General features: G+C 35.2%; 2 protein-coding genes across 3 annotated transcripts in view; one reads left to right on the top strand and one right to left on the bottom strand.

The window, feature by feature from the left end:
- The window catches only part of LOC133337840 (small ribosomal subunit protein eS21), a 378,405-nt gene that overhangs the window by 269,692 nt on the left and 80,829 nt on the right, over positions 1-27,884 (bottom strand). The gene's annotated exons all lie outside the window — the stretch shown is intronic.
- Positions 1-27,884, top strand: part of LOC133337848 (proton-coupled zinc antiporter SLC30A2) — a gene marked incomplete at its 5' end in the record, with an annotated part of 64,739 nt that overhangs the window by 22,422 nt on the left and 14,433 nt on the right. Inside the window, 3 exons of the mRNA XM_061546056.1 lie at positions 1,858-1,968; positions 4,485-4,605; positions 15,901-16,080. Of these exons, the coding sequence (XP_061402040.1) occupies positions 1,858-1,968; positions 4,485-4,605; positions 15,901-16,080 (412 nt within the window). The remainder of the gene's footprint in view (positions 1-1,857; positions 1,969-4,484; positions 4,606-15,900; positions 16,081-27,884) is intronic.

Below are 27,884 nucleotides of genomic sequence, written 5' to 3'. Positions count from 1 at the left end.
TGATCTGAACGGAACATCATTCCAGACTCAATTCAGTACCCTATGCCAAATTTCGTCCAAGTCGAAAGAAATGTAGGGGCTTTGGTACACCATTTAATAAAATTGGACGAACATATATATGCGAGCTATATCTAAATCTTCCCGAAACTTTGCTCTCATCGTTCTAGACTCAATTCAGTACGCTATGCCATATTTCGTGCAAATTTAAATAATTACAAGGACTTTGATGCACTAATTATATCAAAGCGGACGAAAATATATATGGAAGATATATATATATATAAATCTGAACCGATTTTCACCAATTCCAAAAAGGTTTGTCCTAAGGCCACACATGGACCCAAAAATTGAGTCCATGTTTTGACATATCACCTGTATAAAGGACCCGCTTTACTTTCGGTATACTGAAAGGTTACTCCCATTTCCTAAATGAAGTACATCCCGAGATCTTGGATGAAATATTTGCAGTACATGATGGATATTTTGGGTATTTTAAATGCCCATCAAAGAATGGAGGGTTTAAAGCTCAAAATAATTGGTCTCTATTATAAAAAGGTCTGGCATCCTTAATTTCATTTTTTAATGTTGGCATTTGAATGGCTATAGTTATGTTCTTTTGAATATGTGGAGTGTGTGTGTGTGCAATGCCGTGTATATTTGAATATCCTAAGAATTTAATTTGGATTCAAAAGTTTACGTTTTTGTGCAATTTTTATGCAAATAAAGCACAAATGTGTCCTTTTTTGTCGTTTCGTCATGGCTGAACGTTCATTTGGCAATTTTTGCAAAGTATTTTTTGTTTTGCAGTTGCATATAAAGTTAAAAGTAACCCACACACATGCACACAGCAGACACACTCAAACAACGACACGTAGAAAGAAAATGAATTGAAACCATAAAAAAACGAATGCAGGACAACAATAAAATATGGCGGCGACATGTTGCAATAAAGGCTTTTAATAGACTCGGGATATATGCAAAATAAAATAAGAAAATCCAAACAGAAAAAATAAGTGATAATAAAATATATTGAGTACTTGAGGATGAATGGCACACAAAAAATACATGGAGTCTTATCTTCTTTTGGAATTCGCCAAACAGAATTGTATTTTTCTTTAGACGGATTAAATGTGCTGCTCTGCCGCCGCCTAATATTTGAGCCAGTCAGCGCAATGGCTAAGGCATATTGAATGGAAAATGCAAGGGATAAAGTTATTGGTGACAAATGGAAATTTGAAGTGTAATTTTGGAGTGAAAAAATACATAGATAGCTATTCATAGTTTCTTATATAAATATAGGAGTGAGGATGGGGGAAATATATATATATGATTTTGTTATGCAAAAGGACATAAATTCTAAATAATCTTTTCAGAGATGGCTGGTGTATTTTTAAAGGTTGTTTGGATGGATAAAACCAATAAAACATTCCCACCTAAAATATCTCAAGAAATGTTTTTTTTTTCTCGTACCGTATGTCCGCTTACACAATGGTAGTAGACAATCAAAATTCCGCTCTACATTTACAAACCAATACAAAAGTTTGTGCTGTTGTATATTTAAACAGTTTTTGTTGTTTTTAATTTATAGAACAACAGAAATACCTCCTTTCCCCGCATTGTCATTTTAATTTGTTTTTAATGTTTTTCATCTGTTTGTGAAAATTACTTTGGAAAAATTCTTTCCTTCCTCCATGAATGGTGTTTTTCTGCCACGGTCTGTCTAAATATTGTTTACCATATTGTTGTTTTTTGTTGCTGTTGTCTATTTGTTTTAGTTTTGTAAAGAATTTCTGTTTCTATTCTTTGAAAATATAATTCAGTTTAACATTCTTTGTTTTTTGGTCTTTCTCTTTGCAGTGCGTGATCATTGCCATCGTCAGCGCAGCGAAGGTGTGGACGTTAAGGCAAGACGTAAACTTCTCATTGCCAGCGGTCTTTGCTTGTTTTTCATGATATGCGAAATTGTGGGTAAGTACGCACACACACCATTACAAATTAATATTGTCCAAATGATGGAACAAAAAATAAAATAATTTGCCTTCCTCGATTTTCATGTGGCATGTTCATGTTTTTCTTTAAAACTGGGTCTGGAGCGGAATACTAAATAGGCTGTGGCCGGCCAAAACGAACAAAACACGAAATCATAATTTATTACCATTTAAATAAGTAGAAAATTGGGTAAAGATTGGGCATTGTGTTGAGGAAGTGTTTGAGTGTATGAGGAAAGAGAGAGAGTGAGAGAGTGTTTGATGATGGTCAACCACAAACAACAACTGGTAGCATGTCCTTGAGGGCATTTTCGTTGTGGTTAGAATTTTCTACCTCATCATCATTGTAATGTAAATGAGATTTGAATTTAAATGGTGCCTATTTTGTTCTATGAAATATTTTTAAATTTTCAAATAGCCCGAGGTGTAGTAGTAGAAGTTTTATTGTCAATGACAGACAAGTTTTGTTTTTTTAAGATTTTCAAGCTCTGCGAAAACAATGATTTCCCCGCCTCCCTCCTTGTGAATGACAAAAACACGCAAGCAACTGATTACGCTCGTAATGAGATATGTTGGTGAAGAGTTTGATACGATGGGGATTGGAATATAAGATGGAGTTGGAATATGAATTTCTATGTACAGTTTACCTTAAATTGATGTAACTGGCCACGTTTTTTCATTAAATAACATTTTTTGTTTAGTGGATTGTTTTTCACTAATGCGGGGGCTATCCATATAAACTTTTGGCCTATTAATGGAAATGCGAATAATTTTTATCTAAATGTTTTTTTTTAACTCTGTTGCCGGCTTTATAACAACACTTTGACGCACTTAGAGGTACATTGGTAAACCTGACAAACTCCTCAAAACCTTAAATAGTTAAAAATCTACTCCTTCTATAGATCTCGAAAAATATGCATTTTAAAAGATCCACGCCTCTTCTAGGTCTAGAAAAAAACTCCTCTAATCCTATAAAAAATTAATTATGTAATGACCTTGAAAAAAAATAATTAACGTCTCCTATAGCCATGAAACGAAATATTTCAAAGATCGACTCCTCCTTAGACCTCGAAATTTTTTTTCAAATGTCGATCTCTTCTATAGAAGCCGAAAACATTATTTAAGAATCCACGCCTATAGACCTCGAAATTTTTTTTTCAAAGGTCGATCTCTTCTATAGACCCCGAAAAATTTATTTAAAAAATCCACCCCTTTTCTAAGCCTAGAAAAAAATGTTTAAAAGAATTAAGAATACTAATATAGAATTTCAGTAGGGGATTTATGGGAGTTAATTACATTTCATTACCCATATTATCGATTACACTAGTCTGGGTTGTGTCTTTGCTATCGATCACAGTTGTGGTGCAATTCATCTCTGACGATTCGCATCTTCGCTCCAAACACGAGCACCACCATCTAGCGGGCAATTGTATCAACAATATGCAATTTATTACGATTCCAAATTAACTCTCATTGGAAAAAATTATTTAAAACATCCACGTCTTGTGTGGGCCCTGGAAATTTGTTTTAAAAGATCCACGTCTCCATTGGTCCCTGGAAAACATTATTTAAAAGTTCCACGCCTCTTATGGGCTCTGGAAAAATCATTAAAAAAATTCCACGCCTCTTATGGGCCCTAAAAAAAACATTTGACATAAACAATAAATATTTATATGCATCAGTTCACTTAACTGATTTCCAACATTCCAACGAAAACTTCTTAAGTTTTGTGAATGACATTGTAAACCACCTGGCACTTATCATCACATCCTCTTGATGTTTAAAAAATGCATAACAATTAAACGTAACACACAAGGGGACATCTGATCCAGATTTCACATTCTTCTATTTTATTGCCCCAAAAATAAACATTACATTTCCATTCCCACCCTGTCCCTTACAATCGAACTGACAATATCAATGTCATTTAACTAGTGGTCATATCATTCGAATCCATCAATAATACTCGACTGCGAAAGGCAAACTAACTACTTGCTGCAGAATTGCTGCATTTGTTTCAATACTTCATTGCAATTTGGGTTGGTGGTTCTTTTCCTCTTGATGTGATGTCATGTCAGTCATTTCGAAGTTGTTGCCATTCTTCAGTGTTATTCTTTTGCATGGACGACCCACTCGGCTCTACTTCACAACGCTTTTTCTTCTTCTTCATGCATTCCAAAAATGCCCATACTTCGTTTTTCGGTATGACAATGTGAAAAGGTCATTCGTGTACATTTTATTGGCCTCATAGACAAACGAGCAACTCCGCCTTTTCAGTGTTGTTGTATTGGATCCCTTTTTTTGTTCGTGTTGCTTACCCTCCAGGCGTTTGAACTTCAGAAAAGCATGAACAGAACAAATGATACCTTTCTGTCGTCGTCGTAGTTTGGTGTGTAGGACGACGACGGGCGCCTATGCCTGAAATGAAAACAGAACGTAAAACAACAACAACAACAGCAAAAACAATATGTGTCTCATGTTACAATCAATTTACAGGTGGCATTTGGTCAAATAGTTTGGCAATTGCAACAGATGCTGCTCACTTGTTAACCGATTTTGCAAGTTTTATGATATCCTTGTTTGCCATATGGATTGCCGGTCGACCTTCAACCCAACGGTAAGTGTTTTTGTTCTTTATATTTGTTTTTTTCTTATTTACCCACTAAAACAAAACAAAATGCTGTATCATCCTTTTGTGGGATTTTAAAATTGTCCAAAAAATAAATTGTCCAAAAAGTGTAGAAAATATAGAGTAAAATCAATTGAATTATATAAACATTAAATACAGCAACATTTGAAAGGAAAAATGTAACGGTCGATTTAGAGGGGCTAAATGGACACACAGAAGTCAAAGGACACTTCTTAAATTGTTAAAAAATAAAGAGTGATTCTGAAGATAAAGGAAATTGTACTTTCCACGAATTCATAACCCGATCTTTTGATTGCGAAATCTGGCAGTAGAAGAAGGAGTCTTACAACCATCATTTGTATTCCCAAATTGTCATATATATCGAACAATAAGGACATTATTCTAGAGTTGCATCAAATCGAATGTCACTATTTAGTATCAGGTTTCTAATACACCAATTTTATAGTTACTTCGTTGAATTGAGATAAGATCCGCTCATCCCTAACGTTTTCATACTCAATATCATTTCCAAGGGTTACAAGCGGAATGAACCATTTTATATCGACTTAATTTTTTTTAAACTAATTATTACAAACCAGTGAGCGGAGCAGTATAATCGGTCGGGGCCGACCATCTGATACCCTACACAACTACTTCTAAGCTCTTACTTTTTTGTGAGGTTTGTTCCGAGCCTGGTATTATTTGCGATAATTGCATTTTTTAGAGGTCAACAGCTCTTCTGCGGCATCTTTTCTCTTCTAAAAATCCACTTTCGGCTTATACTTGTAGCGAATATACCGGCTAAAAAAATCAGACAAAAATAACATTGTCGGTCATTTCATCTCTGGAATATCATCGAAAATTATAGTTGTTGTTTTTGACAATAAATGGAACCTCAGGAAAAATTTCGTAGCTATTAGGATTACATTTCCCCCTCCAAGTCTGGTAATGATAACACTAAACAATATCAGAATTCGTAGACCAACTTAAATATTTAAGTATAACTTCCTTATCAGGGTACATGCAACCATTCAATTGGTATCAATTTAAAGCAGTGGCAGGCAGACAGTAGTTTTTTACATTCTTTTCCACAATAATTACTCTCAAAGAAATCACGCGTGAGGTATTGCCTGATGCGGATTTAAAAGTCAACCAATCCTCTTGGATATACTGTCAACATCTGTTTGCAGAAATAAATATTAGGTTGGGGAAAAAGAAATCCATTATTTTAATATGAACTATATGTCTTTATTTAATATGTCCGATTTGGTCCAAATTTGCACCGTTTTGTTGTATGATTTGTTGCCATTTTAAAGATAACTTCATAATGTCTCTCTCATAGAAGTCCTGCTATCTGTTTGCGAAAAACTCGACTTTCACAATCCTCCCTAACTTCCCAACCAAGCTCCCGAAGTTTATGGCGGGTGTCTGTAGATGTGTTTTGTTCTGGGCTCTCCTGTTGGGCAATTCTGGCCGTTTCTGGTCAATTGCTATCTTCAAGCGGTCCAGTTGTTGACAGTAGAGAGCAAAATTTAGCGTTTGGCCATATGGATGCAACTCATAATAAATAATCGACTTCCAGTCCCACCAAATGCATAGCAGATCCTTTCTGGCCGTTAATCCTGGTTTGGCCATCGTTTGAGGTACTTTACCGCTATTTGACCACAATCGTTTTCGCTCAGGATTATCGTATGTGATACATTTCTCATCTCCAGTCACCATCCGTTGAAGAAATCGGTCTATCTCATTCCGTTTGGCAAAGGCTTCGCAGGTGGAAATTCGATCCATCCGATTTTTTTCTGTTAATTGGTGTGGCACCCAAACATCGAGCTTCTTTTTGAATACAGCTTAGTGTAAATGGTTTAAAACAGTTTAATAGTAGATTTTTAGCTCTTGAGCGAAGTTACGACAGCTAACATTCCTGTCAACTTCGATCATTTCTCCGATTATATCGACATTTTCGCCTAATGGGTTTCTTTTCCCCAACTTAATATTTGTAAAAATATGTTTGCCCACCGTATCTCCTACCTTTGTTCATCCTACAAATATCATCTAAAGATTTATTTCGTAAATTACTAAAGTTTTCGATTGATATGCTACAATGACTATTTTCCACTTAAAAAATACGCACACTTTTCTCCAACATGGCAACAACGATCCCACATTTAAGACTTTTATATTTGTTCGTTAGTTTCCGGTCATTTAATTTAATGTCAACTTTTGTTCAAAAACACACATACACTGCACCAATATCACCATTCACGCCAACCCACCTCTATAAATGTTCACATTTTTTTAGTTTTATTAGCGTCTTTAGACTACTACAAATTTTCTATGTCATTTAATGGGCAAACCAAAAAACTATAGCATGGCATCGGGGTTCTGGCAGGTCCACGAATTGATTCAAACATATGTGAACATGAATTCGATTTGAGATTCCATATTTCTCGGTGGGAGTAAAATAAAAAGAAAATGTTGCGAAACCTGCAAACAAAAATTCCCCTTCTGTTTTTTTTTTTTCTCATTTTGGTTTCTCTTTTCTTTTTGCCAAGTATTAATAGCAGTTCTTAACAGTGTGACAAATTTCTTTCTATTATTTGTTTCGTATCATTCACACAGCAAAGTGTTAGCAGGGGAGAGAGAGAGAGAGCGAGCGAGGGCGGCATTGTAAAGCATTCTGATAAACGAGCGTAATTTGTACCAACAGGGGTGATATGTTGTGTTTCATTCAGGAAACGGATATGTACTGTGGCTGCACGTGAGCGGTTGGTTGGCAGTTAGCTAGCAAGGCTATTGGTCTAAATTTGTTGTATTTGTGTGGGTGTGTGTGTGTGAGTAACATTATTTTGATATTTGTTACTTAAAATGTTGAAGTCATGGATTTAGAGGACGAATATTAAAACATTGCATTCAGTTATTCTAATTTTCAAGACATCGATGATTAGACTCTTTCTTTAAATTTAAGGACATATTTAAATACATTTCCAATATTTGTAAAGCCTTCAACTTAAAAATCTTTTAGAAAAGTTTCTCCTATGAAAGGTTATTTGTTCATTTGACTCATAAACAAATACATGATTAACTCCAATGAAAGCCCAACAAAAATCATAATATAAATAGGTCCTTGATAGTTTGCTAAGTAGACTTCCTGTCATGGAGGACAATTTTTTGTTGGTAAATGTTTTTGCAGGTGTTTTTATGGCATTATGTTGATTTGCATGCATGTACATTGTAACAATTTAGTATACACAACAGGCATCCTGCTGTTGTGCGGTCAATATTATTGCCAACTTCAGTATGTGTGTGTGTGTCAGTGTAGCTTGTTGCCTCACATGTAAGTAAAGCCACTCAATATATCACACAATTTGTAAGGTCAAATAATAAGTTTTGTTCCCCTCCCCTCCCATTCCATTACATTTCCTATACTCTTTGTTGGAACACCACAAAAAATTGCATATATTTTGGGTAAAGATAGTTTGTGTCGTAAAAACTTTGACTTCCTTGTTGTTGTCATAAACATAAACTAAAAATTTCCGTATGTTAATGTCAATTTAAGCTATGAAAAAAATCAGCCTGCATAGGAAATCAAGAGAAAAACAAACTTTACCGGAAAAATTGGTTTAAAATAAAATGCATTACATGATGAGATTCTACGCTGGGAATAGACAACAAAAAACGACAACAACAGCAAAAGCAACAATTCACCAACTCCAACCTTAACAAGTGTATAACAAGTAAGAAGGCAACTAAGTCAAGCGAGCTAATGCATATGCCTGCCGGCAGGCGGACCTGCTCACCAGTCACTAAGTCCCCAAAAAACCTACACATTTTGTTTAGCCAGCTTTTAGGCTGAGTTGGTATCCGATATTTTGCATTTGGTAGTTAAGTAGAGGAAAAACACATAGAACTACACACAGAGTAGATGAAAGTAACACAAAAATGCACGTATTTGTTGCCATCATGTTTGCGTAGCACTTTTTATGGAGGTACCCTACAGTTGGGTGTATTATGTGGAGCTGATCACTGAAATACCTTTATATGAGTTTTGTATTAGCCAAAGACTAAGACTAAATGCTTCACCGAAATTGGTTTAAATTTTTAACTTTTTCATATAAATATAAATACTTACATAGCTGCCCTGAGACAGATTATTTGTTCCATAAGCCGGGTTAAAAAAAAAAAAAGATTTTCAGGCGCATCGGTCTTGTGCGCAGCTCTTAAAATTTGAAAGACCATGTTCCGAGAGATTGTGTTCCACTTGATCTTTCCATCGAATTCGTGGTCCTCCCCTTCTGCATGAACCATCAGTTGGCTCGCTTTCATATGAATTTTCTCACAAAATGAACTAGCCATTCTCACAACATGTAGCTAGCCACTGTAGCATACGGCTGACTCTGTTGATGTCCGAGAATAGATGGTACAACACATGGTTTATTCGACGGCGATATTCGACCCATAGATCTTTCGGAGAACTTTTCTCTCAAACACTCCAAAAGCAGGATGTTATAAAGGTCACACGACAAACTGTCACCTTGTCTGAATCCTGGTTTGCTACTAAAAGGCTCCGAGAGGTTCATATCCATATTAATTTTGCAGGAATGCTGAACGCCGATATGGTTTAAACACCTCTGAGCGGATTGGACTGTCGAATACGGATTTATTGTCGACGAATAGTTGGAATGTGTCGATGTATTTTTCGTGGGTCCTTTTCAGGATTTGGCGCAGTGTGAAAATCTGCTCTATAAAATATGGTTTGCCAGTTCTGAAGCCGTATTGGTATGGTCCAATAATGTCATTGACATTGGCTTAAGTCGTTCACACATCACACTGGATAGCACTTTATATGCGATGGGAAGGAAAATAATTCGTCTATAGTTAGGACACATGATACTGATGTGTCAATCATTGGGCATGCATTCATCTAGCCAATTTGTACTAATCAGCAGGTACATGTTCCTGATCAGCGTCTGACCACTGGCCTTGAATAGTTCGGCTGGTAATCCATAGGCACCTTCTGTTTTATTATTCTTCAGCCGATTATTTGGTATTCTGACTTTATCTTGGCTAGGTGGTATACCAACTATACCGTCATCTCTTATTGGTTCTGAGATATTTTCTTCAAATTTACTATTTGATACCAGAAGCTTTGAAAAATGCTCCTTTCAGATCCTCAACACGCTATCTGTATCTGCCACCAGGTTTCCTTCTTCGTCCCTACGGGAGGATTTGCCTAGGCCTGATTTTAAATATCTCGACGATTTGAAATTTCAGGATATGTTTGTTATATTTTTGTATGTATATATGAGTGTAAAGCCTTAAATAGTCGGCTATGCATATTAAAATAATTTATTTCACTTGTGTTTATATATAAAAATATATAAGTTTCATTATATGTGTATATATTTTTTGGGGAAATTGTTGTTACTTATTTGAGCTCTGTGCAACAACAGCGAGGAAACTTTACGAGTATAAGTGAGTAGCTTTGAATATTTTATGAAAATGAGATTGGTTTTTAGGCCCAAACCGGGTATAATAACAAGCCAACCAGGCAAGCAACTAACCCATCAGCTTGGCAGGCAGGCAGAATGGCTGGCTGTCTGGCAGACAGTTAGGTTATAGACAAAGTCGCCGGTCGGATACTTCTTGTGAGTGTTTTGCTGCGGTGGTTTTGGCCATGTGGTTTTAGGTTTGACGTCGCCATTTCGGCCATATTTTGTATGCAAACGAGAAACAAAAGCAATTTTTTGTTGGTTTTTATTGTTGACGTTATTTCTCCAAAGATTTGTTTACAACTTCAAATGTATATTTAAACAGAAGTGTATGCGCGCATAAAAAGCGAATATCCCGACAAACAGAACGGCAGGCCATATACAAAAAGTATACTCCTTTCTAATTAGGCTATTGCCAAAGTGCAGTGCAGCTTTTGTGAAAGCAGGATTTAGTAGCAGTTGTTTTGGGTTTTTGTTATAACATTTAAATCCCGCCAAAGAAGTTGTCATTTTTTTTTAAAGAAGAGGAAAACGAACGAAATACAATAGCTCGTTTTGGGTAGCATTACGATTTACCTTCTTCTGTTGCATATTTGATTTAGCCACAGTTTAATTGTAGCCAGTCAAAGTTTTTATTTTTCGGATACTTGGCCAAATACAAACATTACCAACTTTGACCATTAACTATTTTCTGCCTGCCGAGAATCTATGCAAATGGCAATTCCGATGAAGTCGCCTCCCACCATTCGGCCCGCACCAGTATTTGTTTGACATTTAGTGGTGGATAAAGTGTACACTGGATATTTGTTTTGTGTGCTATGAAAATGTAATTTTCAATTTCCAACCTGCAAAATAAGTAAATTCACAACTTCAATATGAAATTACTTTTAGAAAAATAAAAACTTAAATTTATACAGCAAACGAATGAAAATTACCTCAAAACGTCCTAGTTATGTGTCCGAACTCACACACACACGAACATACGTACATTTGTTATTGCACTTATTTAACTCTTAGAAGCAACAGCAGCAACAAAAAATAGACCAACTTACCAAACGACCAGCAAACTACATCCACAAAATTACTGGCCCCACTTTTTTTGGTCTTATAAGGCGTATCCCTTTCCCAAAAGTTTACAATTGCAAAATGTAGTCATTGGGGTACACAAAGAAGGGGAGTTGCAATAGTGGGGGGATTTGTTGTGAGGCCCAGCACAGCATAGATTCATTCGAAGAGAAAGAAGCATGAAAACGACCACCTAATTTGGCGAAAATTTTGCACATTTCCGTTTCCTCAACTGGTGCCTTTCAGGGCATACTCACTCCACATCTTTGACTCGTACAATTGTTTGAAATGCAAAGACAAACCTTAATATTTCTGTATTTGTTTTCTTTCAAAATGCTAGAAAGAAACTTGTGTACATTGACTTGCATGGGGCATTTCATGGGGGATTCTAATTTGATAGATTTGTGTGTATTAGAAACGTATGGAAACTTGGCCAATAATGATAATGTAAAACCTGACAGAAGATAACTAAAAATTATACCTACTATATGAAATATTAATTTTAAAACTATTTTGACTATAAATGCATTCTTAAAGCCATAAAAAACATCCTAAACCCATTCTCAAAAATTCGTTAAAAATCCCGGCTAATAGTCTTACTTACTTAGCTGGCTTGTGACAGAAATTTCGTTCCATAAGCCGAGCGTAAAAAAGATTTTCAGGCGCGTCGGTCTGTTGCGCAGTTTTTCCAATTTGAAAGACGTTGTCTTCCGCTTAATCTTTACATCTAATTCGTGGCCCTTCCTTCTGCCAGCTAATGGTTCGCAATTATATGCCTTTTGAGCTGGGGCATTTTCATTCAATTTCACAACCTGACCTAGCCAACGTAGTCTATGCAGCTCGAAACGTCTGACAATGCCGATGTCCGAGAATAGCTGGTACAACTCATGGTTCATTCGATGGCGATATTCACCGTCAACGCAGACCGGTCCATAGATCTTTCGGAGAATTTGTCTCTCAAACACTCCAAGAGCTCTCTCGTCTGCTTGCTTCAGACCCATATAAAAATTTCACGGGTAGTCTCAGCGTCTTGTAGAGTGTAAGCCTTGTTTGTTGCTTAGGTAGACCATAGTAACATCTTTTGGCCAACACTATTATTCTCCGAATTTCAAAAGCTAAAAGTCGTTCAACCTAAAAATCCCTCCAAACGAATCCTTTAAATACTACATTATAATATTATCGCTACAGTCCTTTAAAAATAATATAAAAATATTTACACCTTAAAGTCATTCTAAAAAATTATTTTATAAAACTACACCCAAAAGCCATGACTATAGTTTCGGATTTATCCGATGATCCACAGAAGTTCTCTTAGTTTTTTGTTACAAAGTTTCATAAAAATTCACACCTTCAAAAATATTTTCTAACAAGTTCATGTTTTATGAATACTCCATTCTGGAGAAGAATCAGCTATTGACATACCCACTTTTCACAACGTTCTCAACATTCTGTCCTTTTAAAGTGACATTAATACTCAATGCAACTCCTTTGGGAATGACTCGGATAATTTCCGAAAGACAAAACAACAGCAGCAACAAATAATTTGAAATCATTGACGACGCCAAATGTTGTCGTAAATCTATTCTCATACGACGTGGAATGACTGGCTAATGTGCACTTCCATATTCCCTGAAATGAGTAAGAAAATTGTATGCAGACCACAATAAAGAAAATGAAAAATAAGTTTTTCTTCCAAATGTGTTGTGAATGAATTGTTGTGTGTGTGTGAATGAGTGTGTATGTTTGATTGTGTGTGGCATGTGAGAGCGCAGCAATCACACCACTAGCACCACACCACTACTGCCCATTCGTATGGATACACACAAACACTTGGACATATCAAATGGAATATTTGCAATGAAATAAAGAAAAACAAGAATACGGAAAAAACGAAGCATACTTTTTGGGTGCATTCTGGCATTGTTTTGGCATTCTACGGGCAAGACAACAAGGTGCAGCTTTCGTATTCTGGCCTTAAAAGTTGACAAGCCTAATTTATCAAAACAGAAAATAAACAATAACAACAGTAGCAGCAGTTGTGGTGGTAGTAGTGATGGCAAAAACAGAAGCAGGACCTGAAATTGCATGTGAATATCTTTGTGTGGCATCAGGAGCAGCAACAACAACAATAGATAGACATTTATATTTACACAATGGCTTCTGAAAATTTCATTTTCATTGCAATTGTGGTCACGACGGACGTTCTGGGTGTGTTTGTTTAGCTTGTGATTCTTCTTCATCATCAAATTGGTGTCTGTGCCCGTGTGTTTGTGTGTGTGAGTGCTAACTGCCCTTTATGTTCATTCACAATTGCCACCATGTTCTATCATGCATACTCCGTTTGCTTCTTGTGACGTTACTTCTTTGTAGATTTATAAATTTTTAGTACAAACTTACCTCCGCCACTCCTCGGCCACTCACCCACCTTACGATGTTCGACAAACTAACGTGTCTGAAATTCATACTCGCCCATCGACTTGCTGTAGTTGTAGCATTTAAGAGTAATGTTGTAAATGTTATGTACTAACAAGCATTTATTTTTTAAAGCATGCTTTAGGGGATCTTATGAGTGAGTGAGTGCGTGAGTGTATGTGTGCGTGTGTGCGGGTTTCTTTCTATTGGCGAGTGGGAGAATGGGTGTCAAATTTAGGTGTTGTTACAAAAGTGCATGTTGTTCAAGCATCTGCAAATTTAATAAATTGTTGTTAAACAAACACCAGCACCCCGTAACAAATACCCTCTCTAGAGGAACATCAACAGAGCGAAGAGGTGCCCCCAAAACACTGGTCAGACTGCAACCCTAAATGCAACAATGAAAAAGTAAAGAATAATGGAAACGACTGTGACCAGTGTTCGGGCACAAGAACAATAGTGAATCATATAATTTATTTATGCAATTATTTTATTAGATTGTTGCATACTTCAAGGCTAACACCAATGAAATGTGTGCTTTTAGCGTTCCTTCTTCTCCCACAACTGGTTGTTGCAGCCAAGGCGACTGACTATTGTGTGGTATTTAGTTGTTGTTGTTGCTGTTTTTGGTCAAAAAGTTTCAAATGCTAGATAATTTTTTATGTTTATACAATAACACTAAATATGAGGTAGTCGAAGAAAAAACACAAAATGAAACCAAACAAAAGAACATTAGGCTAGGTCAGGTCATAATACAAATAATATATTTGAAGGGAGATATAAAGTGTAATAATTTTAAGGTTTATACAGCGGGAAACTATCGGCGATAACTGCAATGAAAAGGATATTTAAAAAGAAAAATGTTTCAATTGTATAAATACATTAAATTAACTGTGTACATTAGGGTTATGACTTTTTGACTTTTTTCAAAAACAAAAAAAAAAAAAAAAAACTCGATTACATTCCTTTTAAGGAATGCTGACATTTTTTGTGATTTTCACAATTTACATTTTCGTGGGATACAAACAGTTATATAATTTTTGTGATTCTAAAGCTTGTGATTAATTATATATTTGCTAAAAGTGACTAAAACTTTTTTTTTTCAAAAAATTTGGCGTTAGTTTTTTTATACCCTTCACCACACTGTGGTACAGTGTATTTGTGCATATGTTTGTAACAGGCAAAAGGAAACCTGATGGTCCCATGGTTCTTTTTGAGAAAATGCATATCATCTCTTTCTTAGTCGATTTATGCATGTCCGTCCGTCTATCCGTCTGTTAATGTTAAATTGTAAACAATGTACAGGTCGCATTTATGATCCAATTTGGATGAAATTTGTTACAGCTCATTTATTTAGACTTTCATATTTATTTTCTTGCGATTTTAAGTAAATAGTGCACTAAAGGTCTTATATTACTTTCGATGTGCACGAACTGACGGATTTGAGTATCTAATGATGTGTGCTAAATTTCTTAAAAATAGGTTGAGATTTAGATATAGCTCTCATTTATATTTTTGTCCAATTTTAGGTAAATTGTGCACAAAAGTCCCTATATATTTGTTCGATTTGCACGCTTTGTGTACTGAATTGAGTCTAAAATTATGTGTGCTTAGTTTCGTAAAAATCTGTTCAGATTTAGATATAACTCCTAACTCATGTGTATTTTCGTCAAATTTTAGGTAAACTGTGTAAATTGTGAATGGTGCACCAAACTCCTGTTTATCCGATTGGCACGAAATTTTGCAAAACTTTTCATATTGAGATCTGCATTGGTGCAGATGCAGATATAGCTTCCATACATAATTTCGACCGAATTCATAATAGATTGAGATTAAATTTTTATTAGTGCAGCATACCGAATACCGTGTGTCAAGTTTGCTTTGCACGCAAACGACTCTAAAGCTGCCCGAATGAACTGAAATTTAGCATAGGTTGCAGAATGGCAAGTGTATGGGTTCATGCCAATCCTTTCACATAGAGATAAAAATATTAAAGTTCATTCAATTTCATGTCAATGTTTCTTCGAAATGGAATCAGTTAAATATACTCAAAGTGATGAAGGGTATCATATGTTACTATGTCAATCATTGGTTACCACTACAACTGGATTCAGCTCATACGAATATTTGTACATTATGGAACAACATTATTTTGTGATTCCAGATTTTTTAGAATTATTGACTAAAAAAGAATTATTGACGTATGACTCATATTCCAAGGAACTTTTTAAATCCAACTTCCTAAGTTAATTCCTGAAAACATATATATTAATCGCGCGCCTAATTTTAACGTTTTACTTTTTGTTTTCATTTACAGCATGTCATTTGGCTGGTACCGTGCCGAAGTAATTGGAGCCTTAGCATCGGTTGTCATGATTTGGTTCATTACAGCAATTTTGGTGTGGCTAGCCATTCAACGTGTCATCAACCAAGATTTTGAACTGAACGCTCCTGTCATGTTAATCACATCTGGTCTAGCCATTTTGGTTAATTTAATGTAAGTACAAATAAAAAGATTCGCATCGGATTCGATGTTAGTCACTTTTTAAAGTGGTATTTATATATATTTATACGTTTGAGTACCTGCTACAAATGCCATCAAATTATATTTACAAGTTTTTGTTTCCTACTTCCTTCCTTCCTGTCTGCTTGCTAGCCTGCCTGACCGCCCGCCTGTAGCCCTTCGGTGATGTAAACACAGAATTATTTGTGTTTCTCGTTTAGTGCCTGATTCCCCTTGTTTTCTTTGCAGAGGGACCGGACAGCACCAAACTTGTTGTTAGGTATTTCATTCAGGTATACTGTTGGCCAAGAGATTTGTGTCAACAAGCTTAAGATTTCAACATTTCAGCTCGGGCTGCAAGTGCTGCTTGTGCCGTATTTACACTTTAGTTGATAATTTTTGCAGCAGAGTTTTTTTTTTGGCTTAGTACTTCTTTCTTTTTTGGCTTTGCTGATGTTGGCAGTTTTTTTCTTGGCTCTAGAGAGGACTTCAGTTTTGAGTTCCGCTGAGATTTGCCGTCTGGATTTGTCGCCGAGTTAAGTTCAGTTGGTGTGTATTTGAAAAGTATTTGCCACTTGGAATTGTTTGATAAACGTGTTTGGCATGTTGGCACATTCAGTTGGCTAATTGAAACGAATTGTGAAGTAAAAAGGGGTAGTTGATCAACGAACATGTACATGCAGTGGAATAACACTTGCAAACTGAAATTAATTCTACGTTTTTTTATGTTATACTCAAATAAATGGCAAATTAGTAAGTTGAAAGGTTGAACAACAGCATCATCCTCCCCTCTTCATAGCTGCAATGGGATTTGACTGGTATTTCTTAAATGGCAGCTTAAAAATCTTAATTCCTTACATAGAGTCACATAAGATACACATTTTTACGGAAATTATTTTCATCAAAGTTTACGTCGTGGGATATTAAATTATGGGAAAGCGGTGGATTTTTTTTTTAAATTTCACTAGAATATTTCAATTAAATTTATAAGCACGTTTTTACATTATTTTGTAATGAAAGAGAAGTAGCTGAGAAATATATTTGTGTTAATTATATTTTTTTTGTAATATTCCCTAAAATTTGGAGAAAAAAATGTAGATATTCCCTGAAATTCCTGGAAAAAATATTGCTCCGAAAATTTTATGTTCCTACTAGGAGCAAATAAAAAAATGTATTTTGAGAGACCAGGAATATAAGATATGTAGGCTAGGAATTAAAAAAATCTATTATCGCAGCACCCCTCCTATTCATAGCATCCTCGTTTATCCTCATGTTCTCCACCTTCATTCGGAAGCAATGTCTAATAGCGGAGCATAGCAAAGCTGAGATTACATAGTGTCATCTAAATCACAGCAACCCCAACGCTAACGAGTGTCAGCTTTGTTGGCTGGCGAAATTTTGCGTTGACTCTTGTTTTTTTTTCGCCGTTCCTAAACGTTAAGTTTTCACGCTTTACTTCTTGTCTTTCTTTTTTCCATTTGTTTTAGTGTGTGTGCTGTTGGCACATTCCATAACAGATTCAGCGCTAGTAAACAGTGGAATTTTGTTACACGACACCGGCAACAACGACAATACCATTTGTCGTTTTGAAAAATACTGCTATTGCTGCTGCCGCTCGTCTACATTTACAATATTTGAACCCTATACGATAACACAGTTCATGTGTGTATGTGGCAGCATACGGAAATATGCGAAGGGAAAATAAAACTGTTTTTTGTGTTGGTGTGTGTGTGTGTGTAAAAGTCGCGTCTTTACAGAAATCCTGTTAAAATACATTTTCAACACACTCTAATTGCTTTTGTCGTTTGTAATGCAGTCGCTACTCTTATTTCGGAGCGTATGTTTTTATAAAAAAAAACATATTTATGACTATATATTTATTAGGGTGTTTCGAGGTCTTCTTTGATTTGTTTTCTTTACAACTGTCAAAATAATGAGCTAATTCCAAATTTTAATTTTCAACATTTTATATAACAATAATCAGCCGACACCAGTCCTCTATTTTCTATTAAAAATATACGAAACACCTTCAAATGTATTTCATCTTCAACCCTAATGTACGAACTTTGTTGTACACAGCAAAATCCTGGTTTAGTAAATCCTCATGTGTACTCTTACATGTGAGTTTTTCCGCCTGACTTTTTTATACCACGGATTGCTGCACGGCTTGGCTTGGCGTTCTATCATCATCGTCGTAATCATCAACAACGTCATCCATGGTCTGCCGGTCATCATGAGCGTTTTAGTTGTTGTATTGCTTGCCTTTTTTTTGAAGTTATTTTTGTTAGTTTTTTTATTTTTTCTACATCTTCTTGATGCTGTTGGATTCATTTTTATTTAATAGTTGCAAGTGTGTGGATGCGTGTGTTTTGTATGTATGTACGTTTTTTGTTTGTTTATAAATTTTTAGTATTTGTATAACTCTTGTGTTTACTTTGTTTAGTGTGATGGGCTTTGCTTGTGTTGCCTCTGACGGCCCATAGAATGAAATGGCTGCTTCTCATATATATATATATGTATGTGCACGTATATGTTTTGGATAGATTTTTATGAATATGCATTCATTCATGTGTTCGCTTCACACACACAATTTAAAGAGCGTTTCAAAAACACAAGTTTTGTTTATAACAATTGCCAGGTCGCAGGTGTTGTTGTGTTTGTTGTTCCTTTGCAAAAGAGTAAGAAATTAAACGAAGCATAAATTTAGGCGTATGCTTAAAGGAGTAGACCATATATGGGAGAATTTATTTGCCTGTGCGAATGTGTGTATATGTATGTGTTTAAAGGTACGTTTATTATTTAAATTACAATGCGTACGTTTGTATGTGTTTGTGTATTTGTGCTCGAGGAGTTTGTGTTATGTGTTTTTATAGACTCGTACCTAGAAAATCAGAAAGCTACTCTAAAGTAGGCTATTCGAACTGTGGTTTAGACATACAAAAAATCAGTATGTCGATGGAGTTGTAAAAAAAATAAAAAATGAAGGGAAATTAATTGTCATTCCATATATTTTCTTTGTCTTTGAAGGTAGTAACCGAATTGTAGCTTAGAATATTTCTTCAAAATTTAAATCAAGTTCAGTTGGTAATCTTTTTACCAAACCTGCATTAAATTCGATGGTGGGATCTTTCGGTCTGTAAAATTCCCAACAAAGGCTCAACATTTTGGAAATTTGTAAATCTCAAATGAAGTATGCGATTTGATTCATTATCGTACGATGTAATATTTTTAGCTACATAAAATTAGAATATTAGGTCTAATGGCTCCTCAATATTTTATTTGATCAAATTTAGTGCAAATATCGTTAGAAAGATATCGTTCTCTCAGCTTTTTGGAAACGGTTCGAATTAGTTCGTATTACTAAGTACAATTTACCGAAAAATTAGATACTAGCTTCAGCCAAAACACGGTGGTGTACTAAATTATTACCACGTACGTAAATAGGTATATATGTATGTACATTTCAAAGGATCACACACACTAGTCGTATTCTTCAAACAGACACACACACCGGTGTTTGGTAATGTTTCGCTAACAAAAATAAATACAAATAATAACAACAAACACTTGTTCACACATCAAGAGATTCAATCGACTTCTTTTTGGCTTTGCCTTTCGCACTTGGTCTCTCTCTGTGTGTGTGATTTGTGTGTTATTGGTCGGAATGTGTTTATGGGCCTTTTTGAGAAAAAGTAAAAAACCTAAACTTTATATGGAGCAGAAACTACAAAGCCTGAAAAAATAAACCACAAAAATAAAGAAAAAAAACACACACACACACTGAAAACAAGAACAATGCAATTATTTATGGTTGTTAAGAAAAAGGATTTTTCTGCTGCCGTTGTTTTTGTTGCTCCTGCCTACAAACATATGAGGATGCATGTTTTATTTTTGTTGGGCTTATAAACTAGGTGTGTATGGAATTGTGCGTTGACTACTTTTTGTTGGATATTTGGCTTTGACTCTATTGTTGAACCATTGTTGTTGGCACTGTTTTGGATGGTTGGTTTGGTTGGTCTGTGTTAGCCATTGTTGTTGAGTCGAAACAATGTTGAAACAAAGAACAAACAGTATTTATTTTTGCTATTGTGTTTTCTTTAAAATAAATGGATTTTGAATTTGTAGCATATTTGTAGACTTAATGCAAATGAGTTATGGTTTTAGGATTATGTGCAGATGGACAATTATTTTGTGGGTTAATTGTGCAAAGGTGGCATATTTCATTGCACATGCTTTTTTGCCAAGCGTGCTGTGCAATTTGGCTGGTTATTGGACATGAACAAATCCCTGACACCTTTAGCTATCCTTGAGTTTGCTTGTTTTGTTTTGATTTCTTCTTGTATTCATTTTCCGGGTCCACACACATTAAGAAACCATGAAATGAATATGAAAACACACATGTATGCATGTATGTGTGTGTGACGAAGAAGAAAAACAAAAACCATAAATGTCATACATACATACGTGCCATGGCATGCATCGAACATTGTTGCCAATTTGTCATTAACGTTTGGCTTGTTATACGCTTCACGCTTGTCACATTTGTCACGTTACGTGAGTCGTTATATTGTCACAAAATGTAAACGTTTGTTCCGCCGTCCAATCGCTACGTATTCTTTATTTCTTCCTAGAATCTGGCCGAAACAAAAAATAACAGCCACGTGAATGTGTTCGTTTCACGACCACAATGACTAGAAACTTGGAAAGCCATAAATGGCGGGACTTCAATTACTGTTTATTCTGCAAACGAGCACGAAAATAATAAAAAAAAAACTAAGGCAAATCATTCCTGGACAAGTATAAACACAGATGTCGTCGCGAACACATTAGCATGTCACACGAAAGTTGAGTATGTAAAATTGATATTTTTGATTTGTAGGTGTTAGATTGTAGTTTTTTGTCACCGTGATATGCCAGTGGAAATTTGGTATACCCCTTCATGTAAAGGACTCCAGCTTTTTATAAAAACGACAATATATTAATTTAAAAATTGGTGATTTCCAATAGGCTGATAAATAAAAAGGCCAGCTTTAAGCTTACAGGAAACTTGCATACCTTTGTTTAGAGACTTTAAAGAGGTAAACATTTAGATACCAATTTCAAACAAATTTCAACACCTTGAAATATTCGTCGAAGGCCCACAATGTATATATTTCGACCCGAATAACATGTTGTATGTTGTTTTACGTCCATGTTTCGACAAAAGAAGGTTCAAAAGAGTTGCTGTAATTTGGAATTCCGAGTCCATGGAGATTGAGAAACCGCTTCCTAATTAATTTTATGACTATGTTTTGACATAAAAAGTTACTTTCCCACATTAGGTACCTTCACATTCCAAGCCTGACGTTATATTAGGTTGGGGAAAAAGAAATCCATTATATCGGTCGTCGAAAAGGGCGATAAAATCGGAAAAATTATAGAAGTTAACCGGCAGTCGTTAAATCGCCCAGCAGCTAAAAATCGACCATAAAACTGTTTCAAACCATTTACACAAAGCTAGATTTAAAAAGAAGTTCGATGTTTGGGTGCCACACCAGTTAACAGAAAAAAATAGAATGGATCTAATTTCATCTGCGAAGCCTTGGCCAAACGGAATGAGATAGACCCATTACTTAATCGGATGGTGACTGGAGATGAGAAATGGACCACATACGATAACTCTGTGCAATCGTGGTCAAAGTGCGGTGAAGCACCTCAAAGCAAATTTCATAAGCCCGCCATTATATAAATTTTTGTACAAACTTAATAAACCTGGTTCATACCAGAGCCAGACAGGTACTATTTCGAATACCGTTTGAATTGTTGCATTCGGATTTTTCAGTGATCCGAAATCATGCCTGCCATCGAAAAGGAATGCTTTTCATTATTAATTTGAATCAACAACAAAATTATGTCAATTAATTTTCTTGTCCTTTAGGTATTTAAGTTACAAGTCAACATTTTAAAGCGGGTCCATTGCCAGCCGGCTGAAAAATAGGCGAAAAAATAAATCGGGAATGGGTGCGGTCCCCTTAATGGTTAGGCTTAAAGTCTTAATATTTCAAGCGTCATACATTTATCATGATGGAGATCTGTTAATCACAGTTGCTCTGACCACTGATAATTTTGTGATGACTAAAACTATCTTTATGGTGGCATATCCTAATATGACACGGGCAACAAAAGAAATATATTGAAAAAAAGGAGTTATTTTTTCCACCATTTTGTTACAAATACTGACCACCAAACAAGTCATACATTATGTTTTCAAGACAAACATGCGTATATATGTATCAACCTAGTGCATGTATAAAAAATATAGGTTCTGTGTGTTTGTATGATTCTGTGTATGTACATTTTTTGTTCTTTTCCACTTTTGCCTTTGTAAAAATGTGTGCAACAAGAGTCCTCTTTCAAGAATCTTATTGGGTGTTATTTGTGGTCGTAATTTTTTAATGGTTCTTCAACGCTTTTATGCAGCATTCATTCATACGTGTTGTTGTTGCTGCTATTTTTTCTCTTCGTGTTATTTCGAATGAAAGAAGAATAGCATTAACGAACGAAATACGTTCGCAGCAACTACGGCAATAACCATAGCAGCAAAAAGAAGCAACAACATCAGCTGCAACACCAATACCACAATTTATAAAAGTCTCATGTAAAGTGGTCGAGCAGTTATGCTGGTGTTATTGGTTCCGGGAGAAGGCATTGAATTGCCAAGATTCTTGTGGTTGTTGTTCTTGTTTGTTTTATTTCATTGTTACTCAACGGTCGGTGTACCTACTCAACGATGGCCAGAGATCATATTGTGTTTTTGAGAATCTGGGAAATTCTAGAGTCCGAAATAACTTCTCCAGCCTTGATATGCTATAACAACAGCAACAACAGCAACACCAGCATTCGTCCAATCAGCCATTAACTGAAAGCCACATTTACACGCACATACACACACACACATATGCATGAACATCCTGTGCTGTGTACTTTTATCCTAAGAATGTTGGTGTGTTTATGGTGAGCGAATATGTGTACCACATGTATGTGTGTGAGTGTGTTTCTGTGCGAATGAGTGCAGTTAAAAGTCACGTATCATCGTGTGTAATTTGTAATATGAGCATTGTGTGGAGCACAGAGCTTTGCTTTTACTTTGCCAAGAGACATGTTGAATTATAACTTTACAAGCTCGTTAGTGTGCGACAATAACAGCAACCACAGCAACAATGCCAGAGCAACGGCAACATCAATTCATCGGCGAGAAAGGCAAAGGCAAGACATTGCCAATAACAATGACAGCGGCAATGGAAGTGCCAGTGTCTAGAGTAGCACTACCACCAACAAGACCAGCAACAGCAACAACGACAAAAACGACATTGGCAACACAATATATATTTTCCCGGCAACATCTAGAGACTCTAACGAGATTTAATTGACAGCATTATAAATATTAGTAATAAGAACATGTTATATAGATAGAAGTCGAAGAAGAATACGTCTTTGTATATGTCAGTGATTTTTGTTTGCATGCTTGTATTTGTGTGTGTGGTGATGTATGTTGAGGATGTTACGAGGTATGGTCAGATGGGCACAAAGGTGAAAATTAGCAAATGAGTAATTTAATAAATTGAACGAAATTCGTAGGAAAAAATATTTATTTGTATACCCTAAATCACATTTTTGGTACAAAGAATTATATATGTGCATTTGTAATATGGTGTCACACCAATTAACAGAAAAAAAAGGATGAATCGAATTTCCATCTGCGAAGCGTTGACTAAACAGATTGTGATATACCCATTTCTTAAATGGATGGTGACTGGAGATGAGAAATGGATCACATACGAGAACCCTGTGTGAAAACGATCGTGGTCAAAGAGCGGTGAAGCACCTCAAACAGTGGCCAAACCAAGACTAACGGCCAGGAAGGTTCTGATATGCATTTGGTGGGACTGGAAGGGTATTATTTATTATGAGTTGGTTGACCAAACGCTAAATTCTGATCTCTACTGTCAACAACTGGTCAGTTTGAAGATAGCAATTGACCAGAAACGGCCAGAATTGGCCAACATGAGAGGTGTCGTGTTCCACAACGCTAGACCACACACATCTACAGAGTTTTAATGCATCCGGCATACAGTCCGGACTTGGCACCAAGCGATTATCATTTTTTCTAGCATTGCAAAATTTCTTTAATGATAAAAAATTGGTATCTAGGGACTAGTAGAGTTTTTGCATATAGAGTCCAGGACTTCTAAGAGATCACACATTATTTTATGTGTTCAAATTTTGTATAAATTGTCAATTTGGCCCAAATTGGACATTCCAAAGCATGTTAAATAAAGTCCTATAGTTCATATAAAAAATGTATTTCTTTCTCTCCCACCTAATATATCACACATATTTTATGTGTTCAAACTTTGTATAAATTGTCAATTTGAGTTTAGAATGGCGTGTGTCATCGGTTTCACGTTAGTGGGGTATCAAAGATGACATGAATGTTGTATACGAGTATATTCGGCACCGTCCAACTTTTATTCTGGTTTATTCCATTTTCATTCCGAATTCGGACGTAATGTCTAATAAACCTCTTAAAGTTTGTCCACTCTTTGTATACAATTATGTTCTGAAGTGTGGAAAGACATGTTTTAATATATCTACAACAAATAAATAATGAATCTAATGATTTTTCGGTCTGTAGAAATCACCTTTGGCTAGAGGTTGACACACAGAAAGTGGCTTCAAAGCTCTCTGACATGCCAAGACGCCAAGATCAACATTCACAATTTATCAGACCCCAACAGAGATAAGTAATTTTTATCCATTTTATGGGGAACTTATTACAAAATCGTTACTTCTTTGCGAGCCAGCGTGTCCGATGGACTTTGTCCAGAATGTATAAAATCAGAATGGCCATAAGTTTGAGAAAAAATGTGGGACACATATACAATAGAATTGTTATTCCCCAATAATTTTATACTGCCCCCCCAAATCCATTTCATGTGTCATTGTAATATTGAATGTTGCTTTTATATATGATGCCACACATGATATCCAATCTAAATAAATACTGGATATATTCGAGCCGAGCAAGCATTGATTACTTCGCAAGAATGACGTACTAGTCTAATTGAGAGAAGTGTAATCTCTTTAAAGTCCTCACATAGATATATTCTTTAGAAGTCAATTATAATTTGGATTATGTCGATTAAATGATATTTTACTAATAAACATTAAATGTTGTTTGAAAAGATTTCAAGGATTAATATATCTATACAATAACTATATGTCTGGCACATGGTCAGTAGACATGTAGTGAATGGACATTAACATGGCAAAAGATAATGGACAATTTAATTAAAGTATGCTGTAGTAAAAGGTAACAGGTTCCATATGGGCCTAGATGTATCGCTTTGATTAATATTTGCAGCAAATGGGTACTTCGCATTAAACAAAATAATTACAGATTTTTTAATCCTTGATTTAAATATATATCTCTTAATTTTCAATTAAAGGTATTCCCAAATAATCCCCTTTTCCACACAGCTTGAATAGATGAATTTTAGACAATTGAGAACATCAACAACACTTCCAAGAAAAAAATTATATTTTAAGAGCACAACAATTGTTAAGAAAATCGCCTTAAGTTTTAAAGTGCAAGTTTTGCTATTTAAGTATGACTTTAACAATGCGAACTTTTCATTCCATTCTTTGCCTTACTCAGACTTGCATAAAAAGTGAAAAAAGTCGAAAAAGAAAAATAAAAACTATTTTATTATCGTTGTTTGTCTTCTTCTTCTTTGTTCCATTCCTCAGGCTCTGCAGTAAAAGTAATCTGGAGCGTAGCGTATCAAGAATGTGTTTTGTTTGTTTTTGTTTAGCATTTTTTGGAATTGTTTTTGTTGTCGTTTTTTTTATTTCGTTGCAGCATTCAGCCAGAAACTGAAACAGAATTATAGTAATTTCAAATGCTTTTATGTTTTTGCACTCACCCGCACATATGGCCGTACGAGAAAGTTGTTCTAAACAATGCTTCATTCAGAATTTCTTGAGCTCAGTTTTTTTCTATTTTGATTTTCTTCAAGTTTGATGCTCTGCTCGTTGGCTGTTATAGTGTTTTGTTGGAAATTTCAAAAGCAAGAAAAAAATAAACGAAATAAAGGACGCAACAACCAAAGGAAATGTCTCAAGCAAAACATCACAGACCTTGACCCTGTCCTAACCTACTTAGGCTGAGACAAATATACACATACACACATGCATATGTTGTTTGTACACCATGGCAAAATATAAATGCAATTTCAGTTTTAAATCCACATTTTATGTCAATAGACGACAACACGATAATAAAAACCAAAACTTGTCAAGCGTTTCAATTTTATGACTTCAAAGAAACATTTGGCCTAAAAACAGACGCTATCTTTTCCTTCTTGCATCCATTTTTCTGTATCGTTTTTTCTGCTTTATTTTTGCCGTTTCATACATATGTGGAATATTTCTTGTAAATGACTTTCTTAACTTGGACAAGGTTGATGGTAAAATAAATGGACAGAAAAAAATAAAAATTTAGATTTATTTTTTGTTGTTGTTGTTGTTTAAGGGAAAATTAGTTGCCATTGTGTGAAATGAGTTGCTTAGTTAGGAATTGGATTGAAATCGCACAACTTGTGTTTATGATACAAATCGAAATGTTGTCGCTAGTTTGATCGATTGATTGCTGAATATTTATTGTAGAAAAATGCGAAGGGTTTGGGCTGTTTTATATAATAAACTAGCAATAATAAATTCTTTTAATTTTATGAACCATAGGGAAAGTACATTTTCTTATTGTTTCTTGCGAAAGGGTGAAAATCGTCAAATGAAAATTCATTGTTGTGTTTTATTCGGACTATTGTTACACAATGAACTAAGGTGTCTGTCCTTGGATAAGTGAAATCGAAACCCAATGTCTTCGAACGAAAGATCATAGTTGGTGTGTAGGTTAAGATCAGATTTGGTACTATTTGTATCAACTTAATATTCAGAGCTAGAATTAAAAAAAAATATAGTAAAATATCAATTTATCTTTCAAATCGGTGCAATGAGGATTCAATACGGTACTACACATTACCAGTGATGTTGGCTGTTAGGTACGAACATTTTTTATTGATCCATTGGGATGAATCTCATTTTGTAATTTATAGTAAATATTATCATTTTCATATATTGGCATGTTAATTAAAACATGTCGCAAAATAGAATACAAAAAAAATGGTTTTCATTAAAGATCGAATATAACATTATATTTAACAAGCGACAGTTACATGAAATTAAAGCTCCAACCACATGTGGAACTTTGAACTTCTGATGTAAACAAAAATGGGTGGGATATTTATATATTACAAATAAGTTAACATCCGTAAACAATAAACTACAGATGACCAGAAACATAAAATTTCGGTCAATAATATTATATTCCTTATATTTTCACCATAGAGTATTGACATTTATGAACAGTGACGTCTCCCACCCCACGAGAAACTATGTTATACTGTTGAGACTTCTGATGTAAGGAATAATAAAGGGGGAAAAATGAACATACCAAAAAGTGACCTGTACCGACAATATTACCAAGCGATTGGTGTAAGCCATAATCCATACGACGTACAAATTCAGCAATCTTTAATGGGGGTTTTCCTAAAATCTTAAAACCGGAAATCCAGGTCCGATATTTATAACGTATGGTAGGTTGCAATATATGTATAATATCCTCAAAATACTGCAATTTACAGGGCAATGTTATATGTGGGGCTATACCATAGTGTGATCAATATTGATTACATTGT

The sequence above is a fragment of the Musca vetustissima genome, unplaced genomic scaffold, assembly GCF_032173495.1.
Source record: "Musca vetustissima isolate MV318-11 ecotype Yass unplaced genomic scaffold, APGP_CSIRO_Mvet_v1 utg320, whole genome shotgun sequence".
In the NCBI taxonomy this organism is placed as follows: Eukaryota; Metazoa; Arthropoda; class Insecta; order Diptera; family Muscidae; genus Musca; species Musca vetustissima.
This window is presented reverse-complemented; position numbering and strand designations above follow the sequence as displayed.